Below are 24,593 nucleotides of genomic sequence, written 5' to 3'. Positions count from 1 at the left end.
TGTCCTTCCTGTGATCCTGGTTGTGTCAGAACTCAGAGTCAAGCTGTCTCTGTGATCCTGTGATCCTGTGATTCTGGGATCCTGGGATTGTTAGATCAACTGGGAGTGTGGCTTTCTCTGTGTGTTGTGGGACTGGCTGCAGAGCTTGTCTCTCCTTGCTCTTTGTACTGACTAATTTTTTGTCAACTTGACACAAACTCGTCTGAAAGGAGGGACCCTCAATTGTGAAAATGCTTCCATGAATTCTGACTGTAGGCAAGCCTGTAGGGCATTTTCTTAACTAGTGATTGATAGGGGAGGGCCAAGCCCATTGTGGGTGGTGCCATACTTAGGCTGGTGGTCCTTCGTCTATAAGAAAGCAGGCTGAGCAAGCCATGAGGAACAAGCCAGTAAGCAGCACTCCTCCATGGCCTCTGCATCAGCTCCTGCCTCCAAGTTCCTGACCTGCTTGATTTCTTGTCTTGACTTTCTTTGATGATGGACTATGATGTGGAAGTAAAAGCCAAATAAACCCTTTCTTACACAAGATGCTTTGGCCATGGTGTTTCATTACAGCAATAGTAACCCTAACTATGATATTATTTAAGACAGAATACCTCTCTTCTCTTTTAGCAACCCCCACCCCGTGTCTTACTTTCTCTTTCAAGTTTTGAAGGACTTCTGTTTTTCTTAGTACTCCCAGGAAACTATGAATTATAATTAATTCAAACTAGCATTTTAAGGTTGGTTTGTGTCCACTATTTAAACTAGTGATTTAAAATATTACAGAGTAATTTATATCAAGTAATAACGATGCCCATGATTGTGTTTTCTAGTGGATAGTTAACAGAATTTTTAATGTTCTTGAATTTATATATTTTAATTAATATTCTTTTTTTAAGTTGGATTATGTCTTGGTTACTTTTTCATTGCTGTGATCAAATACCCTGATGAAAGCAATTTGAGGGAGAAAGGACTTATTTGGGCTTATGTTGCATAGAAATATAGTTCACGGTGGTGGGGAAGGTATGGTGGCAGAAACTGAAGGCTGGCTAGTCACATAGCAGGTATACACAGGAAGTACAGCATGAACAGGAAGTGGAATCAGGCTATAAATTTGTAAAGCCCGCCTCCAACAACCCTCTTTCTCCAGCAATGCTCTTCCTCCTAAAGGTTCCACAGCCTTTCCAATTTGACCAGCTAGGGTCTCAGTATCCAAACACATGAGCCTATGGTAGACATTTCAACCCACAGTGAAGTGCTTTTATGAACTGTTTCATTTTTCAGTTCTTTCCTATAATAACCAAAGGTTCAGAAAATGAAGCAAACAACTAGAACTATGGTAGTACCTATCAACTCAGTAGAACTGCTACCACATCTGACTGAGTGTTAAACTCTAAAGCTGAACAAACAGGGTTCTCTGCCCTTGAGAAACACATTCACCTATGGTGATATAGTATAGCTAATTGCCACATTAGTTACCTAAAACATCCATAATCAACATACTGTAAAAAAAAAAAAATACATTAATTCCCACTGAACCAAGGAATACTACAAAGAAGTTGTTAGGTTTCTGCTAGTGAAGGATACATGAGCCTTTGTCTTACAAGTAGGGCTGAAATGAAGAACAAGCAAAGAGCAAGAATGTATAAATATTATAGGCAAAGAAAATATGAAACTTACTGGGAATATTGCTGAAGGTGGAGGAAGATTAAAAAAGGCACTTTGTAGTCAGTCTGACTGACCTGGTGTGCTAAGGTAAGGGATTCCAGTGTAGTAAAAACAAGGACTTACTTCTGTTTTTCTCATGACTAAAAAGCAAAAGTTTAAATAAATAACAAGATTTAAAGGACCAAACTTGTTTAATACTGTAGATACTTTAACTACGTTGGCAGATAAGTTTTCTTCAGCAGAATCTTCATCTTCCTGTGTAGGACTCCTTAATGGATGTTCCAGGATGTAGCATTGTAAAGATGTGGCTTCTGCTGCCGTTTAGTAGATTAGGTAACGAGGTAAGCAGTATGAAATTACTAGCACAAACCTAACAATTTCTTTTTAGTATTCCTTGGTTCAGTGGGAATTAGTGTATTATGTTCAATGAAAATAACCTAAGAAAACAAGAAATAATCTGAAGTTATATGCTGAATAGGAATATTCCATAATAAGGGAAACTAACCTGGGGCTAAGGAGATGGTTCCACTACTGAAGTGTTTGGCACACAAACATTTAGACTTGAGTTTAGCTCCCTAGCACCTCCATTAAAACAGCCCCTCACAGCTGTAATCCTAATGTGGAAAAACTGTGGGGCAAGTGTAACTGTGTCATCAGACAAAAACTGAGAAGGTCGAGCAAATTAAGAAACCCTGCAGTAGGCATTTGAATTTGCTTCCCACCTAGTTCCTGTCCTAGAGCATATGACCATGACAACTAGTCAGTAGCATAGAGCCCAGAGTTCTCCATGCTACTGAGGTATCTAGATGGGCCAGGCCTAAGGGTTTAGCCAATAAGCTTCCTGTCCCAGACATTCCTTCCTACAAAAGGTATTTAATCTCGGGTCCACCAGAGTAAGTTGTTTGTACCATTTTCATCATGAGTAAACAGTTTGGACAACCACCATCGTGGGAAGCTTTCATTATTAAGCTGAGCCACCTGTCTATGGCAGAAGGCCCCTCTGTACTCAGGACACTCAACCCTCAGCTAAGCTGGATTCCCCCTTCCCTCCAGCCCCAGGTTAGTCACCAGCCTACAGGCCCCCTTGTTCTCAACTCCTTGAGGTTCCCAGCGGCATCCGGGGGATATGAGAACCCCAACCTCAGCCTCAGCCTGCACTGTTTCTCACCCAGGCTGGGGCCCCCACCTTAGGCTGCCTTGCACCTCCCATGAGGGGGTGTCAGCATTCTGTGTAAGCTAAATGCTTTAAAGACCAATGACCAGTCTCCTACATACAAACAGGAATCACCAATCAGATCAGACTATGTATCCAGTTCTTACTGACTTCTGCTGAGCTTTAGGGCTGATGACAAGTCAATAATGAACAAGGATTGTAAACAACTGCAAAGACTGCAGGGAAGGACAGGCATGGCTCAGCAAAAGAATGCTCACCTACCATGCCTAAAATTTTATCCCCATTGCAAGGGGTGGGGGGGTGTGTAAAGAAAGGAAGGCAAGATGTATGTATCAAGAGATTGTCACAGGCCTCTGGATGCTCCTGAAAAAGTCTCCTCCCCTCTCATTCATCCTCACTCTTTCTCACATTCATATTCCCCATTCTCCCCTCCCTTTCTCTCTCTTAAAAGTGTTTTTTATTCGCCTGATCTAAGTACCATCTTGGAAGCTTCTAGCCTCCATATGATCTAATCTAGGCCTCTGAGACTTGTTGCTGAATAAGCTTACCCTTCCTAGTTCTTTCTGATCTCTGGCTGGCTGGATCAGTTCAGCTGTTCTGGCTCAAACCCCTCTCCAAGCTGACTGATTTAAGCTGGCTTCTCTTGGCCTCTCCTGAAATGCTCTGCTGAGAGTTGGGCATATCCTATTCTGCCAATTTTTTCTCTGATTCTCACTTTGTTCACCATTCAATTAGACATCACTTTCAAACATGGTTGCTTCCTTCTACAAACTTTACCTTCATTGTTTGGGACTAAAGATGTGTACTAAGGGCTTGTTTTTATTTCAGCCAGAGGGATTAAAGGTGTGTGCTGGGTGGTGGCGCACGCCTTTGATCCTAGCACTTGGGAGGCTGAGGCAGGCGGATTTCTGAGTTCACGGCCAGCCTGGTCTACAGAGTGAGTTCCAGGACAGCTAGGGCTACAGAGAAACCCTGTCTCGAAAAACAACAACAACAACAAAAAAAGGTGTGTGCTAAGGGCTGAGCCACACCACAACTAGAAACAGGTATTTTCAGTAAATAACACAATCTCAGGATTTGCAGTGTAATTAAATATCCTGCAACATTCTCTCTCTCTCTCCCACACACCCTATTTCTCCCACTCACTTCCTCTCTCCTCTCTCCTCCCATCTCTCTTACCTTTTTCCCTCTCTTCCCTCCACCCTCCAACTTCCCTGTCCAACTCTCCATTCTATTGACTCAATACTAAAAGGCCATCTGTTGATTGTTTGAACTAAAAACAAACAAAATATTTAATTAACTCCCTGGAAGGTAAATGTCAACTATTTGTGTTTAAAAATGGAAGGTCACTAGATATTTGACACTTAGGAACAAAAGAATCTGAAATCTGTAGTCAGTCTTCTCTATTCTAGTGTTCTTCAACGAAATTGAAAACTCAAATTCTTAAAGGAACCAGAAAAGTAATAGCAGTAATTGAAGAAATGATACACAACTAAAGAATATTCAGTGTTAAAGGAACAGCTACTGTTTATAAAGTTCTAGTCAAGTAATTTAAAAAAAAAAAATGTGGGCACAGGACCAACAAACTGCTTGGTAGATAGAGTTCTCTGCTGCTAATTCTAAAAACCTGCATTTAATTCCCAGAACCCACAAGGTAGAAGGAGAAAACTGACACAGGCAAATTGCTCTCTGTCCTCCAAAAGGTGCTACCACAAGAAAAACAATGTGGACACAATGTTGCAGATTATCAGCTTTTTAGAGGACCAAAGAGTTTCTCTCCGCAACTCTTAGGATTTCTATCTATGTGATAAAATGGCATGGACAAAATCAGCTTGGGGAGGAAAGGGTTATATTTCTGTTAACAGTTCCACATCATAATCCATCACTGAGGAAAGTCAGGCAGGGCCCAGAAGTCAGAGCAGGAACCTGGAGGCAAGAAGTTGATGCAGAGGCCATGGAGGAGTGGTTGTTTATACACCCAGGACCACCTGCCCTGGGGAGCCACCATACACAATGGGCTGGGCCCTATCACAGCAATCAATGATTAAGAAAATGCACCACAGACTTGCAAACAGGCAAATCTTATGAGGGCATCTCCTTAGTATCCCTGAGTATGCCTCTCCCCATATACCTCTAACTTATGTCAAGTTGACAGTCAACTAGCCAATACAGTGTGCATACTTGAGTACTCAGGAGGTAGGAAAATCAAGTTATAGTCTGCCCTGGGCAGACCATTTCAAAAGAAAATCTACTGCCAGAGATTTTCTAATTGGTTAATGATAATAAAATTCAAAACAAACTACCTATAAGCTACCATTTATAGCTTGGGGTTTGTGGAACTATAGAGAAAACAGAATTTGCCTATTTTTAACATTAGAGAGGGAGAGATCTAATTTAAAATATAAACTAAGAAACTTCTCTAGGCATACCTAAAACAGAAAAGAGAGAGATACAGGCCAGAAATGTAGAGAACTCTGTAGAAAAACATGGAGGAAAGCCAAACAGTGAGGCAGCATACAGGAGAGCCAAGTTGTTGGGGGGCAGGCAGCAGAGTGACTGCCTGGAATAACACTCAAACGAAAGTTATTAATTTGATTGCTTTTTAATATATTATGTGGCACAATTAAAAATCAATTGAAGGGCTGCCAAGATGGCTCAGCGGGTAAGAGCACTGACTGCTCTTCCGAAGGTCCTGAGTTCAGGTCCCAGCAACCATATGGTGGCTCACGACTACCCGTAATGAGATCTGACACTCTCTTCTGGTGTGTTAGAAGACAGCTACAGTGTACGTACGTATAATAATAAATAAATCTTTTTTTAAAAGAAAAAGAAAAAAAATAATTGAAAATGGTAAAAAAGAAAGTACAGTTATATGTCAAACCCAGATACTAATTTATTCCACAGTAACACGGAATTTGAATTATTCTGTTGGCCTCTCCAAACATATCTTCTTTTTAGAAGACTATGGGAGATTAAAGGGGTGTTGGACAATAAGAACAGTGCGGTCTGACTGGAGATGGCTCACTGGTTACCAGCACCGACTGCTCTTCCAGAGGTCCTGAGTTCAATTCCCAGCAACCACATGGTGGCTCACAACCAAATGTAATGGGATCTGATGCCCTCTCCTGGTGTGTCTGAAGACAGCCACAGTGTACTCATAAATAAAATAAATCTTTAAATTAAAAAAAAGCACAGTGCAGTCTCCTTCCTGATTTTAAGATGGAGAAGGGGAGTCATGGAGAAGATGGAGTCTGCTCTCACCCTTGCAGAGGACTTCCTAATGGTATTAGACAGGGTTCTCTAGAGTCACAGAACTTATGGTAGTCTCTATGTAGTAAAGGAATTTATTGATGACTTACAGTCTGTAGTCCAACTCCCAACAATCAACTCCCCACAATGGTTGGCAGCAGCTGTGAATGGAAGTCCAAGGATCCAGCAGTTGCTCAGTCCCACAAGCGAAGCAGAGTGAGCCTTCCTTCTTCCAATGTCCTTATATAAGTCTCCAGCAAAAGGTGGCCCAGATTAAAGGTGTGGTGGCACACACCTTTAATCCCAGATGATCTTGAACTCATAGATCTTCCTATCTTAATCTTCTGGGATTCATAGCCACTATGCCTCAAGATCTCCATGCCAAGATTCAGGTCAGAAACTTGTATCTCTAAGCCTCCAGATTAGGGCCACAGGTGAGTCTTTTAATTCTGGATTGTAGTTCATTTCAGATATAGTCAAGTTGACAGCCAGGAATAGCCACTACACTAACCCAGCCCATGTGATCTTACACATGAGGTTTTGTTTCCAGCAAAGCTAGATTATGAAACCCCTAAGAGTCTGCCATTCATGTTTGTTTGAATATTGACAATATTGGACAATATTTCTGTAGAAAGCATCCCCTCTACTGCGTGGAGAAGGGGCACTGAGATTCTAGAGTTCAAAAAGTAACTTATAACAGGTTACTTTTCAAATATAGGTTTAAAATTCCAAAAGATAGTTTAATGACTTCTGAGAAATAAACAAATTGTTGCTTTTTAACCCACCAAGTCTTGGCAGTTTATTTCATGCCACAGATAAATATAAATATTAGTATATAGTAAATGCCATGGAAACATTAAGCAATACTGTCATCTACCATTGTGTAAGTCTTTGAAGCCAGGTTGTGATATCCAGGTTGCATCAGTATGAAACTATTGTAGGTATACTTGGGAAAGGGATCTAGTATGAATCTAATGGTATTCGGTTAGCCTCTCACTGGAGTGCAGCTTAAGAAATACTGGCTGGTGTGGACAGATTCTTTCAAGCACTATCTTAGATGTTTCAGAGAAGTGGAGCAGCATACATAGAAGTGGTAACCAATGGTTCCATGCTAAATTAGTTGATTTTACAAATGTCTGGGTTTTTTATTGGCTGTTTTCTTTATTTACATTTCAAATGTTATCCCCTTTCCTAGTCCCCCCCCCCAACTCCCTATCCCATCCCTCCTCCCCCTGCTTCTATGAAGGTGTTCCCCTACAGTGAGGCATTGAGCCTTCACAGGACCAAGGGCCTCTCCTCACATTGATGCTTGAGAAGGCCATCCTCTGCCACATGTGCGGCTGGAGCCACGGCTCCCTCCATGTGTACTCCTTACATTGTGTTGTTATATACCTTCTGTGACTCAAGACTATTGTGTCACCACTAATAATATTCTTCTTCATGGTTTAAATCAAATTTTACTTTCTTTCTCCCAATACCTACAAATTTTGTAGGAATTTGTCTACAAGATAACAGTATACATAGCAATTCAAAATTCCAAGATCACCAGGTAATGAAGTTTGTTTCTATTCAAGCATGCTCTAGGATGCATTTTCTGGAATCTTTTCTGCCTGCTGTTTGCATTATGAGTGTCTTTCAAATTAAGGAGGACCAGGATTTTTATCTGTTTGCTAGATAATTAGTTTATTAATTAAAAACTTGTATGTGACTTGTATGTTGTAAAGATAATGTTATATTACCAGGAAAGCTGTGGGAAAGTGCACTTTAGTGCTCCGTTGTTTTCTTAGAAAAACAAGGTCATTTGTTTAACGAGGAAGGAGAGCTGCAGACACTATAGTTGACCAAAGTGAAACCTGTTCTTTTCCATCCAGGAAAGTTAACTGAAGCTGACATCATTGTGCAGATGCCAACGTGTAATCATAAGTAGTGAGCCCAGTAGGCATGGAATTGAGATACTGAGAACAGATGAGATCTTATAAAATTATATGAATAACACTACTTTAATTAAAACTAGTTAACTTTAAGTTTTACAGAATAATCATTGTGTGGTTGAAGGAGATGCACTGCTGTGTAACAATAAACAAATACTTCTTATTAAGACAACTATATGCTCAGTTTGAGTGGCTTCATTTTACTGCTTTAAAGCTTGACTGTGATAGGATATTTTACAATTACCACATCTCTTTTACTCAAAAAAAATGTTCATGATTACAATATAATGTATCCTTAGGTACCAGTGCTGTGCAGTAAGACACATTCCAAAAACAGATCTTATCTTAAGTAGTGAACCTGTTCATTTATATCTTTTACTTATCATCTACTTTTCTTCTTGATTTTAAAAATAAAACAAGATTCCATATTTTAAAATGCTTTAGAATTTCTTGCTATGGTCATCAAAAAAGTTGAATATCAGTTCCTTATCTCTATGATTTATATGTTTGTGGATTTTTGTTTTGAGATAGAATCTCACTGTGCAGTCCATCCTAAGCTTAAACTCAGGATCTTCCTCACCAGCCTCCTAATGCTGGATTATAGGCACTGTGCCACAATATTCAATATGTATGTAATCTTAAGACTACTGTGGGGGAGGGGGGCTCAAGTAATGCTTTGCAGGTTAAGAGCACTTGCTGCTTTTGCAGAAGCCCAAGCTCAGTTCCCAGCCCCCACATGGCTACTCACAGATAACTCAGGTTGCAGAGGACCTTGGACCCTCTTCAGACCTCTGGAGGCACTGCATAGACATGGTAAAAATGCATACATCCAGGCACACCACATAAACACATAAAAAATATGAATCTTAAAAAACAATACCATCAACCCCAAATCTTTTTTGTTATCCTTAGTTGGTAGTTGTCAATGGCTTCTGTAGGCAGCAAATATACTGGGGCACATCTCTGAGAGACAGTTATAAATAAGTTGTAGATTCCTGTTTTCTTGAATTTATTTTGAAAATCATACTTGCAATCCAATCCATTGTTTAAAATAAAATTTAAAAAATGAAATTCTACAGCAAAACACTTGAATAACTCACTCATCAGATGCGGAAATGGGTGATGACAAAGGTGATTTGAAACCATGCCTAGAATGCCCAGAATGCCATGACAAGGAGGTCAGACTAATATTGTTCTCTAGTCTCTAAGGAGTATGCAGTACTCAAATGTCAAGAACTTACAGCAATGAGATAAGGAGGCTTGAGAGATTGCCGTTAGTAAGCTAGCACAAAAGACAGGCACTTGTGAGGCAATTAGAGAGAGATGCAGGAAGCAACTAAGACCTGCTAACTAAATGCTTGAGACCAGAGGAGGCAAATGAGTGAAGCCAGCCAAAGGAAGAACAGGCTTCCTGTGTGCAGGGCAGCCACTGCTGAGCTCTAGCAGCTGCAGCCATGCAGGAATGTTGTTAGCACATCTTTTGTTTTGTTTTCAATAAAATTATAAATTTGAACATTATATAAAATTTTTCTTTTGGTTTAACTAAAAAATTAAAATACTAGACAATGGGGATTCAGTAGATAAAGTTCTTGATGAGTTAAAATCAAAGAACAATTTCAGATTCTCAACAGCCATATGAGAGCCAAGCTTGGAGATGTAGGCCTATTACCCCAGCCCTGTGGGTATAAAGACCGGCAGATCCTGGAGGATTACTGGTTGGCCAGTCTAAAGGAAACAATGAGTCCCAGGTTCAGTGTGAGACCCTATTTCAAAATATGAAGTAGAAAGAGATAGCAAAAGAAGACATCCAAAGTCATCCTCTGGTTTCTACATAAATGCTAAGAGTCCATCTCCGCTCTCCTCCCAGTCATAAACACTCTCTCATCAACCTCCTAAATAACCAAATCAAAATGTGCAAGCTACATGCAGCTGATAACGATGTTAGCTTTACAACCTCTCACTTTTAACTCTGGCTATAAATTCTTATGGTGTACGACCTACTACAGTAGGTCTGGTGGTTTGAATGAGAACGTCACCATAGGCTCATGTATTTCAATACTTGGTCCCCAGTGTGGCCTTGTTGGATGAGTGTCATCACTGAAATGAGCTTTGAGGTTTCAAAACTTCATGTAGTTCCCAGTTGGATCTCTCTCTCTCTCTCTGACTTTTGGTTGTTGACTTAACGTGTAAGCTGTCAGCTACTGCTCCATGGTTATTCCTGCTGCCATACTTCCTGCCATGATGATCATGGCCTAACCCTCCAAAATTGTAAGCAAGCCCCTAATAAGCCCTTATCTTTTGTAAGTTGCCTTAGTCATGGTGTCTCTTCACAGCAATAGAAATGGAACTAAGATAAAGAGGAAAGCCCTAAAATGGGAACCAGATGTGAATTTGAATCCCAGCTTACTCTGAGATCTTAAGCAAATGTCTGGGATGGTGATAAGTGAAGACGGAAGGAGGTAGTAAACATAAAGCAACTGTTAGAGTGGCAGGCACGTAGTAAATGCACGGTGAATACTGGTGGAATGAAGAACAGGATGGAATTCAGCTGCAAACTGAATGTCTACCTCACCAGTCAGCATATGCATGAAAGTACGAAAGAGATGCAGTTCCTAGGCTCATAGAGCTTAGTCAGATTTCCACAATCAGGACAGCATGCATAATTACTATCCTGTTATGGCTCTATAGTCTCGATTGCTACCTATAATTCTGCTAGAGCAGGAAGCAAGTCTTACATTTTCTGACTTTCACTCCAAGAAACATGTAAGCAAAATAAACATGCTCATCTAAAAATGTATACATAAATGTATACACATAAGTGTGTGTGTGTGTGCGTGTGTGTGTGTGTGTGTGCGTGTGTATGTGTGTTTAGGGCTGTTGAATGAACCTAAGACCTCACACATGCTTGGCAAGCATTCTACCACTGAGGAGTTACATTTCTATCCCCAAGCAAAATACCTTTATAGATCTGTGTAAATGGATTTTTTTCATATATAATCAATACTAATTACTGCCCTTCACAATGCTAAAAGGCATTTCCACCCTTAACAATGAGATTGTTAACAAGGGGATTAACAATGAGAATGTTCTCTGTGAATTAGCTAAACTCTTGCAATGGGATTTTTTTTTCTATATTTTTCTGTGTCCTTCCACCTCCTTGGAGCCCCTCAATAGTTCTGATCCTTGTTCTGGTAATCACTTGACTGCTTGATACTTACAGTGATTTTTCAGTGGACTGTGATGTATTCATTAGGGCATGGACTTTTGGCAGTAAGATGGAAATTAGAACGTTTTGAGGTCCTTGCAGCATGCTATAATTAGGAAATGCAGAACTCATGAGTATCTTTATGAGTAAGAAAAACTGACTTTATCAACTGCTTGTCCCTAAAATGAACTTTGTAAATAGCCTGTTCTTGTAGTTTAATTTTGCTTAAGCAGCACCCTTTCCTTTATGCTAGTGAGCATTGTTGACATTTTTGAGAGTCACAGACTTGATGGGGCTCTGCGGAGGAGCTGCTGAGTTACAGACGAGACTATTGCAGCAGGAAGTAAGTTGTGTGCTATTAGAAACAGTGACTCAACGGGTTCCCTTTCTATCTGAAGTACAAATGTTTTGTTTTTAATTCTTCTAGATTTATAGTTGTCTTGATGGTCACAGATAGATTTTTCAGTAATTTTTGAGAGGTGTAAAGAGAAACCACATTCAAACATTTTGAGTATTGGGGTAATGAAAGCAGTCAACAGAGTGCAGTAGTGTTGATGGTGAGGGATTGCAATTAAGAATTCAAAGAACATCTGCAATGCCTGGGAGAAACTGGTCTGTTTTCTTATGGATGATATTCCCAGCTAATAAAATTAGATTTAGAATTGTAATCTTAGAAGGAAACCTGAAAATATGTAACTAATATTGGGGTTTGGTCTGTTGCTTTGTATTATAATGCTAAATTATGTATTTGAAGGTCTAGGCCTATGAGTGAATTCTCACATTTACCAGCTTTTGTTGTGCAAACTTTGTTTCTTAATTTAAAACTATTGCTTAAATAAAATTGGCTGCAGCCGTTTACTGGAGGAATTAGAGGTAGGTGGGTTTTGAGTTACCTGGACATTTTCAGTCTTAAAGAAAAATAAATTCAAAAGGGCTCTTTCCTGTATAATCCAGACATTTTACTCACTCACTCTCTCTCCCTTCCTCCATCCATCTTCTTCTCTCCCTCTCTCTCTGTTTCTTCCCCTCCTTCTCTCTCTCCCTTCCTCTACCTATCCCCTCTCTCCATCTCTCTCCCTCTTTTCTATCTACACACACTCCTGTTCTCTTTCTCTTTCCCCTCCCCTACTGTTCCCCATGGTGACTCCCCTGGCCTCAATCCTTGGGGCCAGTGAACTCACCTGAGAGCAGCTGCTCAATAAACCTGCCTTTAATATTAGAAAGGAAGGAAGGATGGAGGAAAGAAAGAGGGGTGGGGAAGAGAAAGGAAGGGAAGTTAGACTCAAAGACAAATACGACATTTTTCCGTATGTATGTGTCTGTAGGTCATGAAACCACAAAGAGGATCATGAGGGGATGGAAGAGATATTAAGAGAAGAAGTAAGAAACAGAGCAATGGGATGGATGGATGGATAGATAGATAGATAGATAGATAGATAGATAGATAGATAGATAGATAGATAAAGTTACTTTTCTATTACCATGAAAATACCATGTCCAAAGTAACTTATAAACGAAAATGCTTAAGTGGGCTTAAAGTTTCAGAGGGTTAAGAGTCCAGTCCGTCATGGCTGGGCACTGTGGCAGCAAGCAGAATTCATGTTGGCTGGAGCAACTGAGAGTTTACATCTTCACCCACAAAGCAGGACACAGATTATACTGGAGATGGTGGGAGTCTTTTGAAGCCTTAAAGCCTACCTAGTGAATGACACACCTCCTCTAACAGGGCCATACTTCTGCATCCTTCCCAAACAGAACGGGACCAGCAGGAGGGGTTCGTGGATATGAGGGAGGGATGAAAGGAACTTATAACATCTGCTTATTGTTATGTATCTTATCTGTGTTACCTACATTCTATACATAGTGTAGTAGCTTATTTAATCCTCTTACCTGCATTTATAAGTTCCACTTGGTTTCAATGTATTGTCCTTTAATATGTTGTTAGATTTTATTTGCTACAATCACCCTGTATATCTTTTTATCTGGATATTTATTTGTATTCTTTAAAGATTACTTTGTAGTGACTCAGCAATAGTAAGTTAAGTGACTTCTATTCTGGGAGCCATTCTAGCAGGATATTCAAACTCAAGAGGGGTTTGGGGCAATACCTAATTTATTTCTCATCCATTGGTGCTACTAGAGACTTGTAATTGATATACAGAGTTGGGGACAGACTGAGAGATTTATCCCATAATACATGGAATATGATTAAATCTAGGAAGATAGTGCTAGAATTTATTGAATTAGGACTTGTATTATAGAACTGAATAGAGCAGGATTAAATATCCATCTATCAACTAGGATTAAACATGTATGTCACCACCACCCAAAAGTTCATCTTGCCTTTTCCATGACTTTTTGGGGGGACAGTATTTGTGTGTATATAAATATTGTTATTTTTCCGGGAAAATGTGAGAAAATATTCTATTCACCCCCAAAATGGAGCAGATAATAAACCAAAGTAATAGTTCCACCAAACATATTGGGGCTGCTTCAGGAGCTTATAGGAGGTTACTTATAGGAGCATAGATGACTGATGCAAAGCCAACTGCATCACTGAAAAGCCACACCCTGGCATGACTGATGACTGATGACAGCTCCCTTCCCTGCACAGCTTACAGGCAACTTGGTCGCAAAGTCTACTCTCCCTAGCAGTTGTTAGTGCTTATAGATTAGGAAGGACCCTTGTCTAGCTTACAAATTATGGGAACTTTTTAAGACTCCTAGTTTGTTTCCTGAGCCTTGTAAGTTTTGTTTCTATCCTGAATCTTAAAGGGTCTTTCTTCCTTATGTAATGTTTCAAATCAAAGGAAATTGGTATACAACTGTAGGTGTCCTGTCTCGTGTACCTGTGAAGTGCTCAATCAAGGTCGGACATCTTTCTAAGTTGCTTTCTGCTTCTGTTTTTGAGACATGATCTTTATCTGAACCTAGAACTTGCTGATTTCACTAGACTTGCTGGCTAGTGAGAAATCCCAGGAGCCTCCTAGGTCCACTTCTAATGTGATGAGATTGTAGGCATATGCATCACACCTACCTTTTCACCAAGGGGCTGGAGATCTAAAACCAGCATCTATCTCATGCTTATCGGTAAGTGTTCTACTGACTGGGCCATCTCCTGGTACCTTCTCTACATTTTTGTGTACCTGCAGACATAACCATAGTGTTACTGACTCTTTTTTATGAAGTGTAAGTATATCATCATATTAAACATTTTACTATCAGGGTGATACTCAAATGTGTTAATAAGGTGTTGACCATTTGGCTTTTTTCTCTCTACAATGAGCATTAGTCACTAACTCTGTAAGGAGTAGCTATTGAAGAAACTCCACAATAAACTGCGTGCGTGTATGTGTGTGTGTGTGTGTGTGTGTGTGTGTGTGTGTGTGTGTGTACCACAGCCCTTGGATTTCATGCATTGAACTACTGTATCTTGCTTTATGTGAGGGCTAATCACCAAAACCCAGATCTTCACACTTATGCCCCGAGTACTCTAAACTGAGCTAGCTCCTCAAAATAAGCCTTTTGGCTGAGCTTTGGAGCCACTTGAAAGTACCTGTAGTGAGAGAGCTACAGATAGCTCACAAAATTTCTTCATTTTCTATACCATGACACATTCCTGCCTTTTATCTATTGTACATATTACACTTAGGCCCCAGAAGTAGTATGTTGTTTGGATCTACTATTAGTTTTGTTTATTCCATTCTCCTGATGATGCTCTTTATCCTCTCATCTCACAGTGCTGGTATAAGCACAGTTATAATTTAGTCAGCTATCACTTACTCTGTGACTGTCTTCCACAAAGACTTTAGAAACTTTCTACACAGGAACATCATAGTGTGTGACAGTGAGCTCATGAAAATACAGGTTTCTAATAAATACTTAAGGATATGTTTTATTTGTTTCTTTATTTCTAAGTCTAGGTTTAAGGATGTCTAATTAAATATTTAAATTCCTAAATTCATAAATGTATTAATGAAGAAAAACCAAACTAATATGCTACTATAATGATAAAAATAACTCAGTATTTTCAAAACCATCAAAAGGAACAAATCAGGTATTGATTCTGGTTGTGTGCATGCATGTGGGCATATGGATATGTATATATGTACTCACACTGAATATAAAACTCAGGATTTCATGTATGCTAGATTACATAACTGTGTAATTCTCCTTTTCTTATATAGGTGTTTATAACTCACTAAACAATTGTTGAAGGAAATTCTCTCCATATAGCAATACCTCAGGTAGTAAATACATAAGGAAGTAATGTTCAACCAAAACACTATGTCTTACAGCTCCTAATGGTGAGTAATCTCACCCATCATTACATCAGCAGCTCTAAGATCACAGGAGACAATACTAGGCATACCCCTTAAGATGGTACCATCTGCGGAGTATTCCTACCAGACAGTCCTGAATCTAACCAGACCATTAAACATTACCAAATCATAGGAAACACAAGAGCACTCTACTGTGGTCAGCAACTACTATAAAGCAGATAAATGGTCCTGCTTTTTCAACAAAGTTCAGCTTAGAACAGAACCTTGAGTAGAACTGTTCTCGATGATTCTCAGACTAATGTTAATATCTGCCTTTGTTTGGATCCTACTTGAATTAAACAAGACTATAAAAGTAACACCGAAGATAAGGGGAAAGGGAATTTTCTTACACTTTAAAGACAATTGGAAATTTGAACCCCAAGCTGAGATTTTACATTAACATAACAAAACATAAATAGCTCTTGTTTCTATTTTGAATAGTGGATTTTCAGAAACTCTGCATGAAATATTTTTTATGGGAATAACATGATCAGCAGACCATTAGCTTATTGGTACAGATGACAATATTTCTTGAGACCTTTCTCAAGTATTCCATACACTATTAAGCAATATTGAAATTCAGACAGGCATGATGGCACACACCTGCAACCCCAACATTTAGGCAGCGGCAGGATGATTGTAATTTCAAGATCAGTTTTGGCTGAAATCAGATAAGGCTACAAGAGACCTGACCCACAAAAGTGGTACTGAATCCAACAATCACACGATGGCAGTTGACTTGTGTTTTGATGTCTGTGCCTCACTGTTTTAGCAAAGAGTTGGAAACAGCCTTACGTGGAACAAAGAAATGTATATTCTTACAGTAGAGTTCCCAAACTGGGCAGTGGTGGCACAAACCTTTAATCCTAGCACTTGAGAGGCAGAGGCAGGAGGATCTTTGTGAATTCAAGGCCATCCTACTGTACATGGTGAGTTCCAGGACAGCCAGAACTACATAGAGAGATGCTGTCTCAACACTACAGTTTCCATGGTGAGATTTGTTTGTTTTCTTTGCAGAGGGAGGCATCAAGGGTGAAGGGATGGGAAAATGAGTGGGATTCGGATGCATGATGTGAAATTCACAAAGAATCAATAAAGAGAGAGGGGGAGATCCCAGTTCTAGTTCAGTGCCTCAGTTTTCTCATGTTCCTGAAATGAGAAGTAGTCCCTGTGTCAGTGGGTCATAAGACTGCTTTGAGTACTGAATTAATATAGTAAGGAAGTCCTCAGCATCTTAGATAGTTTTACATTATTCTTAAAGATCATGACATGTCTATGGTATTGGACCTGCCAACTTGCTTCTTCCATGAAATGTACTTCCCTTTGACTGCCCTAAATGGAGCTGTGAGCCAATTCTAGCCAAACAGGCTTTAGACAGTTCTGCATACTCACATAACCCCAGATCATGTCCTCAGATGATTTGTGTCCATGTATGTGAGTTTGAGTTGGGCCTGCTGTCTGAGCACTACGAGTCTATTCTCCACATCCTGTCTCATGCTGGGTCTACAAAGCTCTTTTGAAAGCTTTGTAGAAAATGAATGGCATTGCTTAAGCTAGTAACTTGAGGGCTATTTTTTCTAGATAAGGAAGGAAGTCAACACATTTCTTAAATATCTTACAAAATTGGATGGCAAATATAATTTGTTTCTTTAGGACATAATCATAAGTATTATAAAATGTAAATATTTGTCCCAAAGTTGAAGGGTAAAAGAGATGTCATTTGACAAGTATTTTCTCTCACCACCCTGTTACCTCAGGAAAGTCACTAAGACCAGTTTGGGAAACTTAACTGGAAAATGTTTGCTTCAAACCAAAGAGGTGACTAGAGTAAGAGACAGTTTGTCCATGGTCACTTATTTTCTCAGTTCACTAAACTTATGCTGCTGTCACTGCCTACACTGAAACTGAAACCCTAAAAAGTCTCACTACATCTTTTTCCCTATAATTGTATTAAAGTTCCATTTTAGAGAATATGGTAATTTTTGTGTCTCAAGGAAAGTGTAGTCAGATGTGATAGAGCAGACCTCTCCTCCTGTCACACCTTCATCTGAAGCAGGAGACTCATGAGTTTGAGGCCTTCCTGGCAAGGTTATAATAAATTCTAGAACATCTGAAACCCTGTTGTTTAATTCATAGGTAGGTAGATCGGTCGATCGGTCAGTCAGTCGGTTGGTCAGTCTGTTAGTTAGTCGGTCTACTTCATTTCTGTGTTACTTGGACAAATACGTTCTCACCGAGTCTCAGATGGACAATGAAAGCATCCAGTATTCCTTCTACCCAATTTCTGCCAAGTTCTTTTATGATTGCTAGTTGAAGCAATGATGATATCTAGACAGAAAAGGTTCCACTGCCCTCTGCTGGTCCTAAGAACATGCCTGTCCACCAGTGCAGTGTCCAAACTAACAAAGACACATACCCCTCCTCACAATTGAACATAGCATGAAATCACCACGAAAAAAGGTATATTTAATGCTCAAAAGAAGTAATATTTTAAGTGTTTGGGTATTAGTGATTTTTATTTGCTTGCTTGCTTGTTTTTTGAGACAGGGTTTCTCTGTATGACAGTCCTGAAATGCACTATGTAAACCAGACTGGCCTCGAACTCACAGAGATCTTCCTGTCTCTGCCTCCTTAGTGCTGGGATTAAAAACATGTGCCACTCAGCTGAATTAATGATTTCTTGTGCATAGCTTAATCAGATGCTACAGCTATCTTGTCACCACAAAACTTACCTTAAGAATGCTGCAGTTCTCAGTAGTTGAATAGGCTGTGGCTCTGCCTCTGAGCCCCCTCTCATTTTGCTTTGCACTATTTTTCTGCCTTTGAATGTGTAATGTCATTTTGTTATAAAGATTTAGAAAAGTTTGACATATTTATTTAGTTTTTACATAAACAGGGAAATTATTCCGGTAGATATGTGACCAAGAAAAGCATGGCTGAGAGTGACGCTCAAGGGAAAGACAAGCTTCCTTAAACTGTCAGATTCATGAAGAACCTCCCAAACCTACTCTGGAGACTCAAAGACAGCTCGCTTTTCTGAACTCACCTGTATTAACATCATGTTAAGACTCTAGACAGTTTATAGCTGCTCTGGTTTCCAGTGTGCTACATGTGTAAGAAAGGGTTCTACCTTGGGTTATACTCAAGGGAAAAGCAACTTAGAATTATTTTGAGGGGGAGGGAGGTAAGGCAGGGTATCTCTACATATTTCTGTCTGTCCTGAAGCTCACTCTGTAGACCAAGCTGACTGAAATCACAGAAATCCACCTGCCTCTGCCTCCCAAGTATTGGAATTAAAGGCGTGCACCACCATGCCCAGCTCAGAATTATGCTTTATCTTATTTGAATTTTATGCTTTTACAATCTCTTTCAGACATATATAGCATGTTTTCACCCATGCAAAATCTAAAAAGGTCATTTATTTATATATGAAAGCAGAGGGGGAACTATTTGGGGAGAGGAAGGGATAGGGAGTAACAAGGAAGTATGAGCAAACTACAGTGGTAAAATAAATAAATAACACAAGAGAATAAAAACTCATTCAGAATAGGACTCTGAGCTGTTACTGAAATTAAGATCTAAAATGTGAAGGAGATAATGTATACTCCAGTCATTGGATATCTATAGGCAAAGAGTAGGAGAAATGCATGATACAATGGTGTTCCAGCTAACACAACTAGTTGAACCACACACGTTTTGTCCATCATTTCCTATGGAAGACAGCATCTGAGGTGAGCAAATGAGGCATCATGAAAAACCAAACATGAACTTCCCCTCTTTCTGCCTCATGGCCAGTACCTATTTATAGCCACCTTATAGAAGGAACTGTAATGATAGCTAGTAACCTCCATAGCAGTACACAACTCTAGCTTGAAAGGAACTTTCATCATATATGACCCAGAGATACTTGCAGGCAAAATCACAGTCATCCTGCTTTGTAAGTGTGTAAGACTAAATTTCATGGTATACCTGGTGCTTGCTCCAGCTTTAGGGTTGGTATGCCCTAAGTCAAGAGGGAAATTACATCAAGCATAGCATCCTACTACTATTTTACCTCTTATACAGCCCTAAAAATGAAATTTTACTGCATAATTTTATATATGTATGTGTGTGTATATAACCTTAACAATAATAATCTTTAGTTTTGAACATTTTAGAAGATAACTCAGCTTACTAAATTGCTTAAAAAGACATCAGAAACTGTACTTCTAATCACACAAAAAAGACTAATTCAATTACAGAAGGTAAAATGGACCACATTTTTTCTCTTTTCTGTAATGTTAGCTACTGTTTGCTAAAAAGTGGCAAATTATTTAATACATTTTAAAAATACACCCTAGCCAGAAATAGTTGTGTGCATGTCTGTAATCTTAGTACTCATAGGGCTAAAGCAAGAAAATTCTGGGTTAACCTGGGTAGGATAGAAAGACCCTATCCAAAAAATTAATTAACTAAAATTCTCAGGCTAGTAAGATGGATCAATAGATGAAGATGTTTGCCAGCAAGCCTGAAAACTTAGATTTGGTCCTCAGAATCCACTTGGTAGAAGAAGAGAACCTACTCTGTGGATTGTCCTCTGGCTTTTGAACACAGGCTGTAGCATGCATGTACACAGTGCATGTGTGCTTGCGCACACATACACACGCACACACATGTACACATACAAATACGTACATAGACAAAAGAAATGTAAAAAAGTATAAATCAAAGTAAGAGAAATTTTGCATTATTAGAATTTTATGTTTAGATTATGTTGGGTTTTAGCATGCATCCCAGTTATAACTGTATAGTACCCACCTTGTACACAGCAGAGTAGTACATATTTCTGGTATATTCTATAATTCATAGAACTATATTAATTCTATAAATAATATAACTACTGTTAAAATGCTCATTTGGCTTGGGAAAGTAACTAAGGCTTCAAAGGATTTCATACAGAGCCTACAGTTGGCCATTGAACATGAATACAGTACTGATTACTAAGCCTTTAAATAAATCTTTTTATCACCTCTACAATTAACTATAGCACCTGTGACTTTCTGAACTGTCATAATCTGCCAGCATTGTGCTGATAAATATTACGTGCTCTCGTAGAAACTTGCCCCTGGAGTCAGCCAGTTTGCCTACACCTGTGTACAGGACCACCCCATTTGGACAAATCAGCAGTTTTGGGAGACAACTTTTTACAATGCAGTACAGGAGCAGGTTCGCTCCCTGTATCTCTCAGCAAAAGAAGACAATCATATCCCACATCTGAAGCAGAAGGTAAGAGAAGAATGGTACTTGTGTGTGCTTGGGATTGACTTGAAGGAAAGCTCAGGCAGATATTCCTAGGCCAAAGGGATTATCCCCACTTGATTGCTGAGTGTTAGGGAGTCCTGTGATGAGCATCTTTCTTCCTTTGATTCTGGCACTTTATTTTTCTATAATGGTTCATACTGTAGTTCTTTAGCACTAAAATTGTTGAATACTAATGAGAAATTCTTGCAAACAATTGAAGAAAGTTGAATAGAAGAAGACATACCTAAAATAGTCCCAGGTATAAGTCTCTAGCTTACTTCCTTGAAGAAATCCCAAGTTTAGCACAGTGATTAGATTATTTTTACCTACCATGCACAAGGCCCTGAGTTCAGTTCTCAGCATTAGAAGAAGAAAGAAAAAAAATTGAAGTTAGCTGACTATAAAGATAAATGTAAATAAAGTTCAGTAGTCCTGTTCAGAAATGCATCAGCAATAATGCAAGTCTTCCTTTAGGATTACTCTGTATGGTATATAATATATATGCAACATTTGCTATGTATACCTGTGATTAACTACCAGGAAAATAAAAATGAAAATACTTTAAACCTTAAACGTCATTTAATAGCTCTCTGCTATTGTAAAATGTATAGATGTCATTACTGTAAGATTTTCATACCTGATGTGTATAAGGCTTATTATAATGAGTTCTTGGCAACACTAAGTAGTAAGTATTAAAATCATTCTCATGAAGTGAATTTAAAGCAGTCTAAAAGACTCACTCAAGAGTGAACTGCTGATTTTGGGGAATGCATCACTGCAGATTCTGTCCACCATCTTGTACTTGAACTTATCTCTAGAGGGTGGATTATCCTAGGCATCTGAGAAAAGCTACACAGCCATATCTTCATCATCTTAAACATATTTTGGTTTATTACTAAGGAGAAGAATAAAAACTTTGATAGCAACACATGTTTGATTGTTATTGCTCAAATTTAATAAATATTCAGATTTCATTGTTGTTGTTAAAACACTAAATGTACCACTTAAGGTATAACTTGTAACTAATACAGAGACTGTTGGGCTGGCACCTCACCCAGGCCTTTGCTGATTTTTAAGTAGCTGTGATTTGCTGGTATTGATATATCTACAAAGCATTCATACAGCAAATGTGTCACAGCTGTTGCATCCCCATCTCTGAGCCCTGGATTAGATACAGTGTTTTAGAGCTCCATGAATAGATAAAATACTATGCAGATGTGTGTTGCTATTACCAGTTATCTCTTCTGTCTTCCCACAGTTACCTACACATTTCTGTATATGATAATGTTTTGCAAGGAGACATATCAATACTTTTGTATGTCCTTGATCATTCCATTTCCTCTCAAAGAGCAGAAGAGAAAAAACAATACTTTTAGCAGGTGCTACTGAAGTGTCCTACAAGGGCATTTATGGAAAGTCTTTTAATTTTTGTAACTAGCAGCTTCAAAGAGATAAAGCCACAGAGTCAATTGTGAACTTGGTGAGATGCTAGAGAGAGAAACCTGCATCTGAATTTTGCTGTTTCTTTGGGTTTGCCATGTGGTGCTAATGAAGGTATATGGGCCAGGCAAACAACTCCAGTGTGCTGTGCAGGGTTGTTGTGCGGAGTTTCACCTCTGCTGATATAGGTGCTTAACAGATGCTTCCCATCATTTTCAAGAGAATCAGCCTGACATGCTGACGCACACTAGTAATCCCCGTACTTGGGAGGTAAGGGCAGGATCAAGAGTTCACAGTCATTTCAGCTATACAGCAAATTCAAGATGAGACCCTTTCTCAAAATAAAAAAAGAAAGCCATTTTCCTGATCTTTATGTGTTTTCTTGATATTTTTCTTAAAAATAGTATATACTGATAAAATATACTAAAAGATACAGAATATTCCAAGAGAAAACATACATTTAAGACATGGACAAATTTTAGCACCTTCCATGTCGGTGGAGCAAACATAAAGTGATGGTTATTCACCCTTGACTTGTTTTGCTTTATTTTCTGGGATAAGCTTCCTGATGGCCAAAATCAGGAGAAGACAGCAATGGACTTGGCAGCTGAGCAGCTTCGCCTTTGGCCTACTCTGAGCAAGTCAACTCAGCAAGAGCTGGTGCAGCACGAGGAAAGCACTGTCTTCAGTCAGGCCATTCACTTTGCAAACCTCATGGTTAACCTGCTAGTTCCACTAGACACAAGTAAAAACAAGCTCCTTCGAGCATCAGCTCCAGGAGACTGGGAAAGTGGGAGCAACAGCATTGTCACAAACAGGTACTGACATGGAGCACACAGCTCCTCCTCTTCTCAGAGCTAGTCATACATATCTCCTCAGAACTGTAGCAAATGTTGCATATTTTAGAATTGACTGTTTTCCCCATTTCTAGCTTGTTTAGCCCTTCTGTTTAAAAAAAAAAAAAAAAAAAACAGCCAACTTACCTTCATCCTATTTAATCTGCCCCCCCCCCACACACACACACATACTCCTACACCTTCTATCTCAGGACCTAATCTCTCATAAGTCTATATACTGATGTAGCCCACCAGTTTCATTCTGCTAATAAAGAAAGTGCTCTGAAAGTGCTCGTGAGCAACTTCTTGTCAAGGTGATTATTCTTGGCCCTCTTGTTTCTCAGTTTATCTATAGAATTTTTCTGATTATGTTGTATCAATTATTTTTCACTGCTATGACCAAAATACTTGAGAGAAATAAGAGAGGTGCTTATTTTTAAGGTTTTAAGACAGTTAAGTTCATTAATGCTTGTCCCATGAGCTTGGGCAGAACATCATGGTAGCAAGAGTTTGTGGCAAGAAAAAACGTCACCTCATTTCTCACAAGAAGCAGAGAGAAGGGACTGCAGGAAGGAACCAGAGCAAGACACTGGCACACGGATATACTCCCACCCCAGTGATTTACTTCTCCCCATCTTCTCCTCTTTGCTACCTCCCAGTAGAACCATCATATTATAAATATCCAGAACCATCCAGAGCTGGTCACTTCTCAAAGGCCCACAGACTGGCAAGTAAGCCCCACTGCATGAGTCTATAGGGTGTATTTCATATTCAAACCCTAAGGTGATGTTTTCAACCTCACCTTCTTCCCTGTTCTCTACTGAGTTCTCATATCCCAAGAATAAAACACAGCCTTTGCTCTGAGCTGAGCAGAAGCCTTATCCCGGTAGGCTGGCTCTAACCTTGCTCCCTTAATTCTTTTGTCAGCTAGCCTGGCGTTTCTACTGCCACTTATCCTCAGGCACAGTGCTGCTTGTTACTCCCTGTGTCTAGACTACCCCCCTGTCTGCAGCAGTCCCAAGGATCTCTCTCTTGCTTTATATTGTTGAACAAGTGTCACCCTTCACATAGGCTTGACCCTTTTTTAAGTGTATAAAAATATTTTTTACTTTGATTGGTTGGTGCCCCCACCCCATGGTGTTTTCTATAACTTGATTTCTTCCCATTTTCTTTTCTCTTTTATTTTTGATTTTGGCTTATTGGGGAATGCTTTGGGGCTGGAGTTTGGGGTTTTTTGAGATAAGATCTCACTAGACTAGCCTCAAGCTTATACTCAAGCTATCGACCTCCCAAGCTATACCACCACATCACAATGTGACAAATTTTCACATGTCATATTATCTGTGTCCTTGCTTCTTGTGTTGATTGTTCAGTTCTCTACATCTTTACAGATAGTGGGTGCTAGGTAACAATATTTAACTAAATAGATGATAAAATGAGTAAGTGGAGAGCAGCAGCAGCGTTAGGTCGTTAGTGGCAGATGTTGCAATGCCTTGCTAGTTGTGG

The 24,593-nt window shown here is 39.3% G+C and overlaps 1 protein-coding gene across 8 annotated transcripts in view; it reads left to right on the top strand.

The window, feature by feature from the left end:
• Sbf2 (SET binding factor 2) overlaps positions 1-24,593 on the top strand; it is a 330,570-nt gene that overhangs the window by 234,551 nt on the left and 71,426 nt on the right. For all 8 annotated transcript variants that reach the window (XM_031387848.1, XM_031387851.1, XM_031387855.1 and 5 more), the window contains exons 18-19: positions 20,626-20,796; positions 22,813-23,069. In XM_031387848.1, coding sequence (XP_031243708.1) covers positions 20,626-20,796; positions 22,813-23,069 — 428 coding nt within the window. The remainder of the gene's footprint in view (positions 1-20,625; positions 20,797-22,812; positions 23,070-24,593) is intronic.

This window comes from Mastomys coucha, unplaced genomic scaffold (genome assembly GCF_008632895.1).
Source record: "Mastomys coucha isolate ucsf_1 unplaced genomic scaffold, UCSF_Mcou_1 pScaffold21, whole genome shotgun sequence".
NCBI lineage: Eukaryota > Metazoa > Chordata > Mammalia > Rodentia > Muridae > Mastomys > Mastomys coucha.
The sequence above is the reverse complement of the archived record's forward strand: the minus strand, read 5'-3'. Positions and strand labels throughout refer to the sequence as shown.